Raw genomic sequence first — 14,798 nt, forward strand, 5'->3', positions numbered from 1 at the left:
CACATACATGGGAGAAAAATGAAAGCCTCTTTCACAGGTAAAATATTTCTGAAATCATTGTTTTCTTAGTTGTGGTTAGCATGGTGAAATAGAACATCTCAGGCTTGAGCCAGATCCTCCTTTTCTAAGCTATTCTGACCTCAGCTGAGAATCACTGTGCCTTCAGGTCTGTGAAGATGACAGTCCTATTTTTCTGACATCATCCAAAAATATTTTTTTAACTTGCAAATAGCAAATCACAACCACACTCCTGGGTATTACTTCTACTCCAAGGGCACCACGAGAATCACCGGGGAGTTTTCTTTCAGAAATGTATACACACCCCAGACCTACTAAATCAGAAACCATTCTCATGAGCTCTCCAGATGTTCTGATGCATGATAAAGTTTGAGAAGCCCTGATTCAGAGAATTTACAAGTAGGAAGGGCCATAAGCTTATGGTAATTTTTTTGTAATAAATATGTGGGTTCTTCACATGCAGCAAGTTAGGCATTAGACTGTCTCTGCCACACTCTCCACCACAAACTCTCCATAGACAAATGTGACTTTGAGTACACCTTACACCCAGATCTTAGTTTCTAAGGATCATTCTCCAGTAAGTGGATCCAAGGCTTTGCACTGTTGCAACTTTTTTTCTAAATTTGACATTACTTCAAAATAAAACAATTTATTCCAATTTAAAAGGACATAGACGATCACCCGAAACAAACAATAATCACACAAGTTTTCCAAAACTGATGATATGGAACTCAGACTGAGTGTATTTATTTATTATAATCTCCAAAATAATTTCAGTTGGTACAACCGCTTCTCAAAACCACATCACTATCAGGCTCAGAATTTAGTTATAACCAAGCGATTCACAAAAACACTTTTAAGCAACAAAACATGCTTAGTATTTCCTTGAGAAAGGTCCTTCAAATGTGTACAGCATCACTGGGTAATTCACAAAACCACTAGAAGGGCACCCTCATGTGTCCAACTTCTGTACCCCTTATGTTGTTGAACTCACAAAATCTGTGATCCTTCCACATCTCAAAATAAAGGCCTTCATGGTACGATCTGCCTTCCTCTTAAATTTTAAAGGATACTCTAGATCATTCCTTAGGAAAGTAAAACTATGAACACTTTAAGAGGGAAACAAGTTGCTTGGACTTCTTTTATATTATACACTTCAATTATGGGTTATTTAGTGAGACTTTAAAAATTTTATATTTTAAAAAGTATCAGAGGGGACAAAAATAGAAAATATTTACCAGCAGGTTAGCCTCTCCTGAAATCACCATTTTCTGGATAAATACATGTAGCATCACTAAAAATTTTCACCATGTATTAGCTTGGAAAGAACTTTAACATTTTGGGCTAATATTCATGTCTTAAAATAGCATTTTGCTTGACTCCTTTTATAATCCTAAACTCTTTCTTTTAAAAATTTGTATCTTTTTTAAATAGCTCTGAGTCTCACTGTGATTTTCAACACCTTGGCCTGAACTTGTTTATGAAAAAAAATGCATAACTTCTGCAACTTGAGCTGGTTATACTGGGAAGAGAGGAATTACCATAATTTCATTATACCTTGTATTAACAATAAACCTTCTCACAGAGAAGAAAATACTTTAAATACCTTAAATCATATTTACAACAATAAAATTCACATTTCATGCTTTAGTGAAACACTTAAGTCATAAGATAGTCCTCATAGTTTATTGGAATAGAGCCCTTCTGTACCTGGCCTTCTGCTGTACGCCGGGTATAAAGCTCTGGGTGTTATGAAAATAGCAAAACTTATGCCATCCTCCTATCAAGTAGAAAAACTGAGGGTAGATCTTGCCAGCCATCGAGTGGTGATAGAAATCCTGTGTCCTAGTGAAGTGACAACCAATGTGCTTCAGACATCGGGTCCTGCAGGAATCACCTTGATTGCTTGAAAAGTGCTAAAAAGGCCAAATATTCTTTAATGTGAGTTGAAGGGCCCGAACAGCCCTTCTGAGCACAGCTAAACACTTCATTTATGTGTCTATTGCACAGGATTTTTATGTTCTTCCAGAACTAGTGCTGTGTTTCTTTCTGTAGCTACTATATACATTTTTCTGATAAGTTCAGCGTTTCATTGGGAAATGTGACTTGCAGAGAGTTCCCCTTTGGGGCAGGGCCAGACCTGCTACTCCCACTGACCTCGTCCACCAGTAAAACACTCTCTGAATCCTGCCCCTGGGAGGAGTCCGAAGTCTCCGATATTCGCAAAGTCCTCAGTGAGGTGGTGTCTGTTTGGGCCAGGCCCATGCCGGGTACACCCGGAAGCAGATTCCTGCCACCGAGACCATTTTCACTGAGGTCCGGCATGTAAAGGAGGGTCTGAGATGTGCTGCTGATCTCCTTCAGCTCTCGCGAGAGGAAGGAGCGAGAGTGAGCAGACATGGCGGAAGATGTCCTTCTGCTGTCTGAGCAGTGCTGTCCGGAACGGTCTCTGCGGGACCCGCCGATGCGGCAGAAGAGGCATTTAATCTTCTCAATTGCTTTGCTGAGCACGGTCTTCCGCAGAAGGATATATATCCAGGGGTCCAGGATGGGGTTCACAGCAGCAATTCGGATGGCCTGCAAATCTGGGTTTTTGCTGATTTCTGGCACCAAACGTGGCTGATATAACTGGTTGATGAACACCCGTACCTGCATAAACGAGACGCCCACGTTTAGATTTTACCATTAATCAACTAGGGAAATATTTACCCGCAATGTCTAACCTAGTAACATTAGCTAGCTGCCTTATTTTCTGTTAATAACTGCCAAGAAAGAGCAACTTACATGATAAGCCTCAGGAAAACCAGCGATTGTGCAATTACGTTTGTTTTGAGTTAGTGTAACTTTAAAATTTTTGTAACTATCCTATGAATATCTTCCTTAGATCAAAGATGGTATACAAAAATGCAATGTATGTACAGGCGACAGACAGAAGCATGAAGTTTCTTTGGGAAACATTTTATTCATTTTTGTGAGTGCTTTTAAGTTTTTGTGATTCTAATGAGGTATCTTTTTCCCTCCAGATAGCCACTGATTTCCCTTATTCCAGTTGCTTTTTTTTTATATATTTAAATGAAATTCATTTTTTAAGTCAACTAACCAATCATCACAGAAAAGCCCAGAGATCCCTTTAATTATAGAGTCCAGTAAGAATATACTGGAAACTTTTAAACCAATGCCTGAATCTCCTGTCATCCAGAATGACCGGTGAATAGTTTCTATTTTTTCTATGGAGTCTGTTCCCCAGTTATAAGAATCATCTAGTGTTAACGACTCTTCCCTCAAAAACCTCTTCCAATCTTTGCCCTTTCACTGAATTCCTCACCTGGATTATTGCATCAGCCACCAAAGTAGCTTTCCCACCTGTAGTTTCTGTCCTCTCCAATCCAGCCTCCAAACTGCCACGAGAGGATTGCTTCTAGAAAGTAGATCTGATTGTGCTGCTCAATCCCTAAACATTCAGTGGCCCCCTGCTGCTTGCAAACTGTAGTTTGGCTCAATGACTGCCACTTGGTGAATCCATCCTGAAACTCCAGTCAGAATCAATCCCTCCTTTGTGTCTATAGAGCATTAGAGCCGGTAAAGAAGCCAAGTGCTGAAAGCACACTCTGCACAGACCAGTGGGGAAGACAATTCATTCTACTGCTCTTTGAGCTATTTGAGGCAAAGGGCACATCTGCCAGCCCACCATGGGATGGGCAGGCATAAATGAAGTAAACAGAAGGAGACCCTAACAACCTGTTTGCTATTTTGGGGTCTTATTTTTGGCGGTTCAAAAATTTTGCTCTTCCTATAATTACTTTCATTTTTTCATGCATTTAATCATTTAATAGTAAGTACTTACTGTGTATTAGGCATTGTGATAAGTCTGGCCACAAAAAGCTGCATTTAGAATACCACAAATTTTTTTTAAATGTTTTTATTCTATTTTTGAGAGAGAGAGACAGGGACAGAATCAGAAGCAGGCTCCAAGCTCTGAGCTGTCAGCACAGATCACGATGTGGGGCTCGAACCCACAAACCACAAGATCATGACCTGAGCTGAAGTCGGAGGCTTAACTGACTGAGCCACCCAGGCACCACTGAATACCACAAACTTCTTGAAGGCAGAGAGTAACCTACAGCACAGAACATAGGAAGGAAGATCAACTCTGACTGCAGGGTGATTAAATTAAATGGGAGAGGTATATATGGGGGCACAACTAATCCAGATCTGGAGGGGAGGGCATCAGTGGATGCCTCCTGCAGAAGAGGAATCTTGCAGGGAGTTTTTGATGGGTGAGTGGGAATTTGCTAAATTTAGAAGGAAGGACATAACATTTCAAATAGAGGTCATTCCCTGTGTAAAGTCATTGTAAGTGACTTCTGGGAATTTCAAATGATTCAATGAAGAGAGTATGAATTTATGCAAACTTAAGGAAGACTATATTTTATTCCTTAGAGGAGAAAGCACTTGCTAAATGTACACTCTTATATTTATTCTTGGAGTATTACTGTTATTATTGTCTAAATCTTCTAATTCCACTAGGAGGTGTGATTTTGTTTTTGTTTTTGTTTTTGTTTTTTCTTTTTGAGAGACAGAACAGGGCAGGGGCAGAGGGAGATGAAGAGAGAGAATCTTAAGCAGGCTCCATACCCAGCACAGAGCCCAACTTGGGGCTGAGTCTCAGGACAGTGAGACCATGACCTGAGCCGAAATCAAGAGTTGGATGCTCAACAGACTGAGCCACTCAGACACCCCTCCAATAGGATCTTGTATGTAAAAAACTCACCTCATAGAAAAAGGGGCTTTAAAAGTGATCTCTGTCTTGGGGTGCCTGGGTGGTTCAGTCGGTTAATCGTCAACTCTTGGTTTCAGCTCAGGTCAAGATCTTATGGTTCATGAGTTGGAACTCTGCATCAGGCTCTGCAATGACAGCATGGAGCCTGCTTGGGATTCTCTCTCTCTGCCCCTCCCCTGCTTGTGCTCCTGCTCTCTCAAAATAAATAAATAAACTTAAAAAAAGGTACATGATCTCTATCTTTAGTAATTACTTAATAATTATTACTTGCCTTTAGTAATTATTTTCATAAGGGAGAAGTAAGAGGCAAGTCTCAGCCAAGGAGGATGCACAAAAACCATAAAAAGGAGAAAGAACCCACAAAAGCAGAGCTGGAGCCATGTAGGGGCAAATATCGAACTTTAACAAGACTGGAGGATACTGCTACTTTATTATACAGTATAATAATTAATATTCATGGTCTATGAATCACCATGAAAGAAGGGATAGTTTAGAAAGATTTATAACAATTTGGATAAAATAAGTTTAAAATGTTTAAGGAAATAAGTGCATTAATCTGTAAAACTCAATTCATGAGAAACTTATCTCTAGATGAGCCTAGATTAGTGAGATGTAGCTGTATTTCTATTTCTTCCTTAGCTGGAATTCAGACTGTGATCTATACAGGTCTATAGTCCCTTGTTAAGAAATTATTGGTTTTCAGTTGCTGTTCCTTTGTTGTTATTCATTTGTTTTGTTTTGTTTTTGATTGCAAAACCTGACCTAAAGTTATTTCGGCAGTAAAACTGGAACCGAACTAGACTGTGAGGCTATTTATAGTTCGTTTATTCTACTTAGTATAAGTATTCCTGGGTTTTGCTTTGGAGGTATTGTCCCAATTTTGATGGGAATATTACATATGGTTAATATGTAATATTACCTATTACTAAAATTCTAAAAGCCAAGAAATTCTGAATTCTAAAACACATCTGGCCCTAAATGTTTTGAATCAGGTTATTGTCCTGTAAATCTCACAGAATAAAATAAAATGGCCAAATGGCTCTAACTAGCATGAAATTAATACCTTGATCTCTGGCAGACAGCTAAATAAAAACTGAACTAGAATAAACAGAAGTATATGATGACTTAAAATACCTTTAGAAACTGTGCTTGGATAAATGATATTATCAAGACAAAGCATGATTGATTTTCCATTTTCTAAAAACTAGTGACATAAAGCACTTTGGTTTCTTCTTGCCATAGCTGTATTTGGGCACTGAGAGATGCCCTCAGGTCTACGGGCCTTTTCTCAGATGAAATGTTACTGAGACCTGAAGGTTTTGAGGAACTTATCAAGCCACCTTGTTGGTGGCTCATTCTGGTGTGGGCCCCAGGTCTTCTGGTGACTTCCATGTCCCTTTTTCTGTTCTACCAGGTTGGCTGGCTTTCTGCTTAAGAATTATTTCCTGACAATGGAATCATTGGTAAAACGTATGAGGTCTGTATTTTACTCACATCACATACTATGTTCCCAAGAGTAAAAGAAACATGGGACTAAAATGTGTTAGTATCAGGCCTTCCCTGTACATAGTCTTTAGAAAAAAAAAAACAAAAAAACAAAACTGAGACAGGGTCTGTGAGGACTGGAGACTTATAGCCTCTAGGTGGCGGTGTTGCTCCACCTGGAAGTTTTTGGTCCACAGGTTCTCCCTAAGAAGCGGTTTGCTTAGCCATCTCTAAGACCCTCTTTCAGAACAGAATCTTGGTAAAGTCTGGACTTTGCATTTTTGAGATTTTTAACATTGAAATCTCTTGTTGCTGGTTGCCTCTCCCACCTCAAAGGAAACACGGTTAGTACTGAAAGGAGGAACATTTTTGAACAGTTGAAATGGATATAAAAGGAATGAAATTTGTATCTATTTACTGGAATGTATTAGGACTTAGCATTTTATTTTAAAATTTTTGTGACCTTTCAGAAAAGCTAGAGTGTTGTAAAAAAAATTAATGAGATTTCATAATCAAAGGTGATGAGAAGCAAGGAAAGATCACATCACTCCGTGTCTCACTTCCTCCACAGTTTTGAGTGATTTTGACTAGCATCCAAGGGAATGAAGGAAGCCCTATTTTAGAGTTCCATGGAGGGGGGACAGGCTTACAATTAATACAAGCCACTAAGCCTGGTTATTTAATGTCATTTCAGCAAAGGGGAGCTCACAAGGTAGCAATAAAGAGGAGAATGAAAAGCAACATTTAAAACTTCAGATAAAAACATTCTCAAATTATTAAAAAAAAATGAATCTGAAGCAGGCTCCAATCTCTGAGCTGTCTGCACAAAACCCCACATGGGGCTCGAGCTCGCAAACCATGAGATCATGACCTGAGCCAAAGTGGGACGCTTAACCGACTGAGCCACCCAGGCGCCCCTGTCTCTGCCTCACTTTAAAGGCTACTTGGTTTGCTCTCCCCATAGCAGGGGAAAGTCCAGATGAATATGGGAATATCCACAGCAGTACTCCAATGTCATGTGGGGTGGGCGGTGAAAGCACTTTTCTGGAATTCCTGTCCTTAATATGCTTCAGAAATACACATGTTCAGGCAGTTTTCAGTGTTGGAAGAGTGTGCTGCTGATAAAACAGAATCTCTGTGTCAGGGGAAAAAGACAGCTTAAAAAGTTCATTCAACGCAAACAACATATATACTCTCTTGCAATTTTAAAAGTGAATCAAGGAGCTTAGAATATTGGCATATGTTACAATATTCTAAGCTTCTTGAGAGGATGACTACAAATTAGGATTCGGGAGCATTGGAACAGAACTTGGAGATAATATGATAAATTCAAAAGGTGTGATGATAGGAGAGCTGTAAGGGAGGCTGTATGTTGTAGAGGTCCATGCACAAGCTTTGGAATGAAACAAACCTCTCTTCAAATCCTGGCTCTGCTCCTTCTAATTAATGTACAAATTATGAGAGTGCTTCATTCAATGCCTAGCACGTAACATAAATATCTGCTGCCCTTGCTTTTTTGGTAACCCATACATGGTATTTCGGCTACTGTGGAATGTGTGAATAATTCCAAAACCACAGCTCAGAGGTAGCTTTGGTGTCAAAAGACATTTACTTCCTATGTGAGAAAAACCTGTTGGCAGGGAATGTCTAATTGAAAAAGAATGTTGAAATTTTGATAAGACCGATTTAGTAATTGACTGTCAAAGTACAAATGTTTTCCAATAAACGACACGGTCCTACAGCTGAATTTGTGTGTGCTATGTGTTCTGTTCCAAGAATATAGAAGGAATTATCTGTGTGTGCTCGGTTATCTAACTGCCCTGTGAAGAATCCAAAATTGACACAGCTGTTACTAGAAATTTTTACCACTTTTTTTTTAGTGACAAAAAAAAAAATCTTTAAGTAAAGGATAGTGGAAAGAGTTCTTGAGTGTGGTGATGTAAGAGAGTTCTCCCTCCTTCTGGGTCACCATTTACTACAGGTAAATTATTTAATCACTACAGGTCAGTCTCTACGTTGAACATTTATTTCTAAAGGTTTTTTTTTTTTAACTCTAATTTTCAATATTCTAATAGGAGATTACAAGAATCACTTCATCTCTGGGGAGAAAAAAATCTTGTTAGTAGATGTTCCATAAAACCAAGGCTTGACAGGTCAGCCAAGCGTGGTGACAGTCTGTTAGACTGGGACTCCCCCCAGCAAGTTGCAGAAGGATATAAATTCCTCAACTGCAGGTGAGAAAACTGAGGAGCAGAATGAAAATACTGGCCAGCCCTGGGTTCTTCCTAGAGCTTTCAAGACTCAGATGAGATGCTGTACGTGGGAATCCCTTTTATGTGCTACTCTGCAGTCTTCAAGTTTCTACCAATTCCATGGTTATGACTAAAACACTGCTTTCAGGAACTGCTAATTTTTTTAGAGAGAGAAAGAGAGAGAGAGAGAGAGGAGAGAACACTCACGCAGAGGAGGGGCAGAGCGAGTCCATGCTCAGCATGGAGCCCCCAAGCAGGGATTGATCCCACGTCCCTGGGTTCATGATCTGGGCAGAAATCAAGAGTCCAAGGCTTAACAGACTGAGTCACCCAGGCACCCCAGGAACTGCCATTTTTAACTTAGCCAAATTTATTTGAAAAACTAATTAAATCCTTCAGGTTCTGCTGTAATGGCACTCAAATTTATGGCATTACTCTTACACCTTTAAATGTGATTTGTACTCATCTGAAATCCCATCAGTTGTTCTGTGACTCTACTTCAGTTTGCCTACAGTAAACAAAAGTGTAACTATTTACAGCTTCCTCTGCTATAATAAATCTTCCTTGATCAAGACAACTGGTTTATTAGTAAACAGTCAAATAAACACTCACAGGAAGCTATTTTCCTAACCATCTGTTTTACCTGTCCAAGGCAGAAGATGAATCAAATTGGCCATTCTACCCCTAACAGAGATGAATACTTGTTACTTCAGAGTAAGAAGAAAGAAAATGAAAGAAACAAGTAAGCTATTAATATGCCTCGGCTTGCCTATGCATGGGGGAAAATGCCTTTCCAAAAATCTTACAGTCTAGCTGTTTAGTCCTGCGGCAAAAGATTTGATTTTAATTGTTATCTTAACATTAGTAACTGCAAAAATTGGGCACCAGATGTTAATACAGCTATAGCATGTAACATGGGACCTTAGAAACCTGTCTTGCTTGCATGTTTCTGAAGAATTCAGTCCCTTTTATTTAAGCATAGACTCTTTCATTTCTTCAGCTTTTTCTGGGTTTAAAAAAAAACAGAGACTGGTTTTAAATAGAATAGACAAAATGACAGGAACCACCAAATCTTGTCATGTAATGTTCCTTGTCAAGTGTACTTACACCTTCTCTATTTGTTGATTATGACTCATTTGAGAAAGTTTCTCAAGTCTAGCCCAGTTTCTTATATCCACGATTAATTCCCTAAGCTTTCTCAATTTCCATTCCAAGCTCTATTTGTGAGACATATGTTTTGGAAAACAAATTAAAATTCACTTTTTCTATAAAACTCAATATCAACTGCCCTCTAAGAGACACTGTAGTTTTTTTCTTCCCTAGTGTCCAAGAGACAAAATTTGCCTTTCAAGTGACTGTTAACCTCATATACTATGTCAAGCTTTTTGAAATTCCAAGTAAACTATATTTGCTCTATTAGCCTTTCCAAAGCATTTTAAGTGTTTTGAAGGATTTGATTTTCCTCAAGTAGGATTAGCCACCAACTTGATTTGATGTAAGTAAAAAAAGGTGCTTCATTAGTTTCCTTGGAACTGAAGACAGGTCCGACTGCTTCAAATGTCAGAGTTCAGAAGCTTTAAACTTAAATTACAATCTCAATATGAGAAACATGAAAATACATGAAAGTTGCGAAAGGAAACCAAGGAAGACGACAGTTATGGGTAAATTCCCCTTTTAACTCTTTCAGTAACAGCCAAACTGTGGGTGGGTGAGTAGTGTAATGACCTCATTGCTTATCATTAATTTACAATTAAATTGAATCTGAAGTTAAGAGGTTAGTAGCCAGAACTAAAGGCTAAAAACTGAAGCTACTGTTACTCTTTATTACTGTTATTCTTTATTACTCAAAGGCATGTGAGTACATCACTATGTGATTACTTCTTAGTTGAGCCAGTTCCAATTTTCAGAGTAAAATTACTTACTATCTACTGCACGTTCCTGACTTTATATAATAGAGTGGATAGTAGTTGTTAGTTAAAATGTAGCTCTTTTGCAAACTACAAATATAGCTCCTATAATTTCTTGCCTCTAGCTTCTCAAATAACTTCAAACATTTTGTGCTAAATGGCCCTGTACCATAGGGGTCGGGTCCACCACTTCTGCCCATGAAATGAATGAAGTTTTTAATGCATCTCTAGATGCTCCAAGAAAACAATTCATCTGTGACTATGCAGTCATCAACAGCTCATATCCTTACCTTCATATTTTAAAAGTATGTGCATGTTGCTAAACTTCTAGCTCTAATTCCTCAGCTCCTTAAAGTGGATGTTCTGTACATAACAATCACTCACTTTGTCATTTACTGTTCTGTAAAACATAAGGCAGAAGCTAAAGAAGGGAGTCCCAGCTGGAGCAGATTTGTTTCTTCCAAATCTCACTGTATTGAGTTGCCATTACAGACAGTAAAATATATTTATGTGGCTCAAGTGTGACTTAACTTGGTAAGTTATATTGGGTCCTGGAATGGTTTAAAGGCCCTTCTGGCCAATTATATTTATTTCTGTTTATACAAATTGTCAAGAAGCTACTGTAAGCTGGCTCTCAGCCACATCTAAGTTCCTTCCATTTACACTCACTTTTACCAGAGATATAATATTTTTATATTAAATATCCCTGGACAGTATTAATAAGAGAAAGGAATAATGGCTCATTACATTTATTTTCTCTTGCTCCCAATCAGCATAAGACAGAGAAGTCATTTCTTTTTGAGTTGGTAGTTTAGAATTTCCAGAAATGCAGTGTTTTGAGAGACAAAAGAATTCAGAACCTGTTGCTTTCAGTAGAAACTCTAGATAAAGTATTATGCGTGTGAACCCAGCAGTTTCTGGTGCACTCCGTTTTAATGACAGGCAAAGTAGAGAACTAGGTACGTTTTCCACCTTTCTGCTTATAACAAGGTTAATCCAAGGGCAATTTTAAGAAGGCGGTGTCCTGAAAGTGAAGTGTGCCAAAACTCAAATGCACACACTGTACGAAGGCCAAAATTAGAAATGTTCTAGGAGTGAGACGTGATGTAATATTATATGAACAGGGTTTGGAGTCAGGTGGGTCTGAGGTTCATCACAAGCTGCAGGGTTTGGGCTTGGCAATAATTAGATGACCATCTCTAAAGCTTCCTTTCTTTAGAATGACACTGTACCTCTCAGGGTTGTTGAGAATTCAAATTCAGTCATCCATGTACATCAGTCTGAACTTAATAGGCCCCCCTGAGAAACCTGGCTTTCTTGGTTCCAAGAAAGAATGAAGGAACCTGACCCTAGGCCATGCCTGGGTAGGAATGGTGACCCACATGCGCAAGGAGATATTCTCCCAGGGCACAGCCTGGGAAGAAGCAGGGAATCTCACCTGACAGTGTGGTTCTGCTCGATTATTTTAAGCAAGTCAAGCCCTATGTAAAGTGAGGGTGATTAGATTAGACCAAAAGACATCCAGTCTCTCTAGCTCTAAACTTCTACATAATCTACCAAAACAAGCAAGCAAAAAAACCAAAACCAAAACCCAAAACAAAAGCAAAAAACAAATCCGTACAAAAATCAAAGCACCAAACCCGCGCTGCCCCTAAGGAATCGGGGAGAACAAAGAAATCACCACCCCCGAAGTTTCGGGCTTCTGCGGTTCACTGTGGAGGACAGGGCTAAGTCACCCTACAGCGGTTTCCCCTCCACATCTGAAGGAGTGGCAGGTGTTCCCGGAAAGCTCAAGGCCAATGTCAGGCAGCAAGGGGTAGGGGCTGTCCCGGGAGAGAAAGGAAACCAGGCTTTCGGAGAAAGCAACTCGGGGATGTAGGAGAAAATCACCTACTACATCTCATGAGGGATGCGGCCGAAGAGGAGGTTGGGCCTGGTCTGAGTAGCCGAGGGTCAAGATTCCAGGCTGGAGCTGGAGGACAAGTTCACTGCCGAGGCAGGAGAGGGCAAGGAGGAAGCGTTAGACGGAGGAGGGAGGTGCATGCGAGGAAAGGGCCCAGAAGGGCCCCGTTCCCGGCCACTCACCACGAGAGGGATGGAGCAGATGAGCACCACCAGGGAGGTGGCGATGAGTAAGATGACCATCTGGATCTCGGCACCCGCGATGCGGCGGAAACTCCGGCGGCGGCGAAAGTCGCTGAGGCGCGGCAGGGCGGGGGAGGCGGCGGCCGGGTTGCCCCGGCAGGGGGCCCAGGGCACGGCCAAGGGACCTGCCGCGTGGTGCTGCTCGGTGCCCAGCGAGGTGCGGCGCATGAACTGGCGGTGCATGCGGAGCAGCGCGCCGCACACGAGCACGTTGCAGAGCACCGTGGCGAGAATGAGGAAGGAGCTGAAGCCCGCGTACATGTAGGAGAAGGCGGCGTGCGCCGTCACGTTGGTGGTCCAGTCGATGAAACACCAGGTGTCCGGGTACTGCAGCCGCGAGCTGCCCAGGCCCATGTTGGGCAGCGCGCAGAAGAGCACGTTGGACGCATAGACCGCGACGAGCGTGAGGCCCGCCAGCCGCTTGTCCACGTAGTGGCTGTAGAAGTAGGCGTGGTTGATGGCCAGGTAGCGCTCGATACTCATGGCACAGATGATGCTGAGGCCCGACAGGCCGAAGAAGAGCAGGATGAAGGTGCTGTACTCGCAGAGCGCTTCGCCTCCGGGCCACTGGCCCTTCATGTATGTGGCGATGGTCACCGGGCTTACCAGCAACGTGCCCAGCAGGTCGGTGACGGCCAGTCCGCAAACCAACGTATAAAAGGTCGTCTCCTTCTGCTCCTTGCGCGACTTGCACAGCACCACAATGGCCACCAGGTTGCCCACCACCCCGAAGATGAACATCACCGCCGGGATGGTCACCGGGCTGTTGGGACGGTCGGGGGTAGAGGAGGCAGACGCATTGACCCCAGGGGTGGACATGGTGGTGGCCCGCGGTACACAGCCTTGGCCTTCGAAGCTGGGCCTGGGGATGGTAGGAGAGACAAAGGCGCGGTGAGATGAAATTACCACTTGTCAGACCCGCTCCCAAGAAATATGCTGATGAGACAAGACCAACAACTGGATCCCGCCTGCATCTAGCCATTTACCAACTTCGGCTACCGAAATCGTCAGGCTCAGGATACCTCCTGCCAGCAGCCCCCCACTCTGCTGTCATTAATATTTGCTAGTTGATACTTCCATTCTCTCCTCCTCCCTGCCCCCTCCAGCCCAACTCACTCCACTGCCAAGTTGAACAAGGCCTATCTCAAGGGAAAAGCGAGTGGTTCGCTCTTATTCCCGACAGATTCTGAGTCAATAAAATCCTCACCGAAAACAAGTTACGGAAGGCAATTTGGAAAGCGCGCTCGCTCCTCCCGGGCTCCGCTCGAGGAGCGCCCGCCCATCGCTCTCCGCCCGCTGCCCTCAAAGCCTCATCTCACCTGTGGTTGCCGCGGCGGTGGCAGCCGCGTAAGCCCCCAGGGTCAACACTCAGATGTCCAGGATAAGCCTCCAACCTGCCCTAAGTCTCGCCCAGCTCAGTGTGGAGCCTGCCAAGTCTTTGCCTTCTCAGAGCCGGGTCTCCGCGGCTGCCAATTTTCCGGAACTGGGGTCGGAATGGCCAGCTTTCAAAAAACTTGGGAGAACCAGAAGGGTAGCGGGTGGGTCAGTGAAGTCTGATCTTGGATTTCTTTCTTTCTTTCCTCTTCTGCTTCTTTTTTCCCTCGTTCCTTCAAAGACGGGACCAAACTTTTCGGAGCCCGCAGGTCCCGTTCCCGGGCGGACAGCAGTCAGATGTGGGGGCCGCGCGCGCAGGTGGCGCGGAGCCTCACTCCCGGAATCAGGTCGCCCCCCCCTCGGAAGCCCAGGGCAGCACCGGCGGCTATCGGGGCTGGCGGCTGCCACTGAGGCTGCTTCCGGCGCCCTGGGGGCGGCTTGAGGTCCACTCGGCCTGAGGCTCTGACCTGGGACCTTTCATCTTTTTCCTCTTGGCTACAGGGTTCCGAGCTCCGCTCTCGCCCTTCCAGCCTCTGTACAAACTTTTCTCCAGCTCCAAGTTTCCCCGGCGGAGGCGGGGACACACAGTGCGCGGCCCGGGCGCCCATTGGCCGGACGGGAAGGGGGCGGGGCGTGTCCTCAGTGCTCTGCGCCGAGAGGCGGTGCACCGGCCTGGGGGGGGGGGGAGGGGGGGCGGGGGGGGCGGGGCTCCGAGCTGCGCGGGCCCTCGCGCCCTGCCTGGGCCCTCTCCTCCCTGAGTTCCCGGCCCCGGCCGGGTTGGGGTCGCAAGGACATGGCCGCGCGCCTCAGGCTTGTGTGCCGAGTGCCGCCGTCGGC

General features: G+C 43.3%; 1 protein-coding gene across 1 annotated transcript; it reads right to left on the minus strand.

The window, feature by feature from the left end:
* Nucleotides 1–1,052: 1,052 nt before the first annotated feature.
* PTGER4 (prostaglandin E receptor 4) lies at nt 1,053–14,520 on the minus strand. Its single transcript, XM_042951456.1, has 3 exons — nt 13,907–14,520; nt 12,528–13,449; nt 1,053–2,667 (listed from the first exon to the last, which is right to left on the minus strand). Exons 2-3 carry the CDS (start codon nt 13,404–13,406, stop codon nt 2,077–2,079), a joined length of 1,470 nt encoding a protein of 489 aa, XP_042807390.1. The 5' UTR covers nt 13,407–13,449; nt 13,907–14,520; the 3' UTR covers nt 1,053–2,076.
* Nucleotides 14,521–14,798: the final 278 nt, after the last annotated feature.

The sequence above is a fragment of the Panthera leo genome, chromosome A1, assembly GCF_018350215.1.
Source record: "Panthera leo isolate Ple1 chromosome A1, P.leo_Ple1_pat1.1, whole genome shotgun sequence".
NCBI classification, from domain to species: domain Eukaryota; kingdom Metazoa; phylum Chordata; class Mammalia; order Carnivora; family Felidae; genus Panthera; species Panthera leo.

Coding starts and splice junctions, on each gene's coding strand:
- PTGER4 (XM_042951456.1), bottom strand. CDS start 13,406: ATGTCCACCCCTGGGGTCAATGCGTCTGCCTCCTCTACCCCCGACCGT. Junction 2,668..12,527: donor TCTGCTCCATCCCTCTCGTG/GTGAGTGGCCGG, acceptor TCGTTTATGCAG/GTACGGGTGTTCATCAACCA.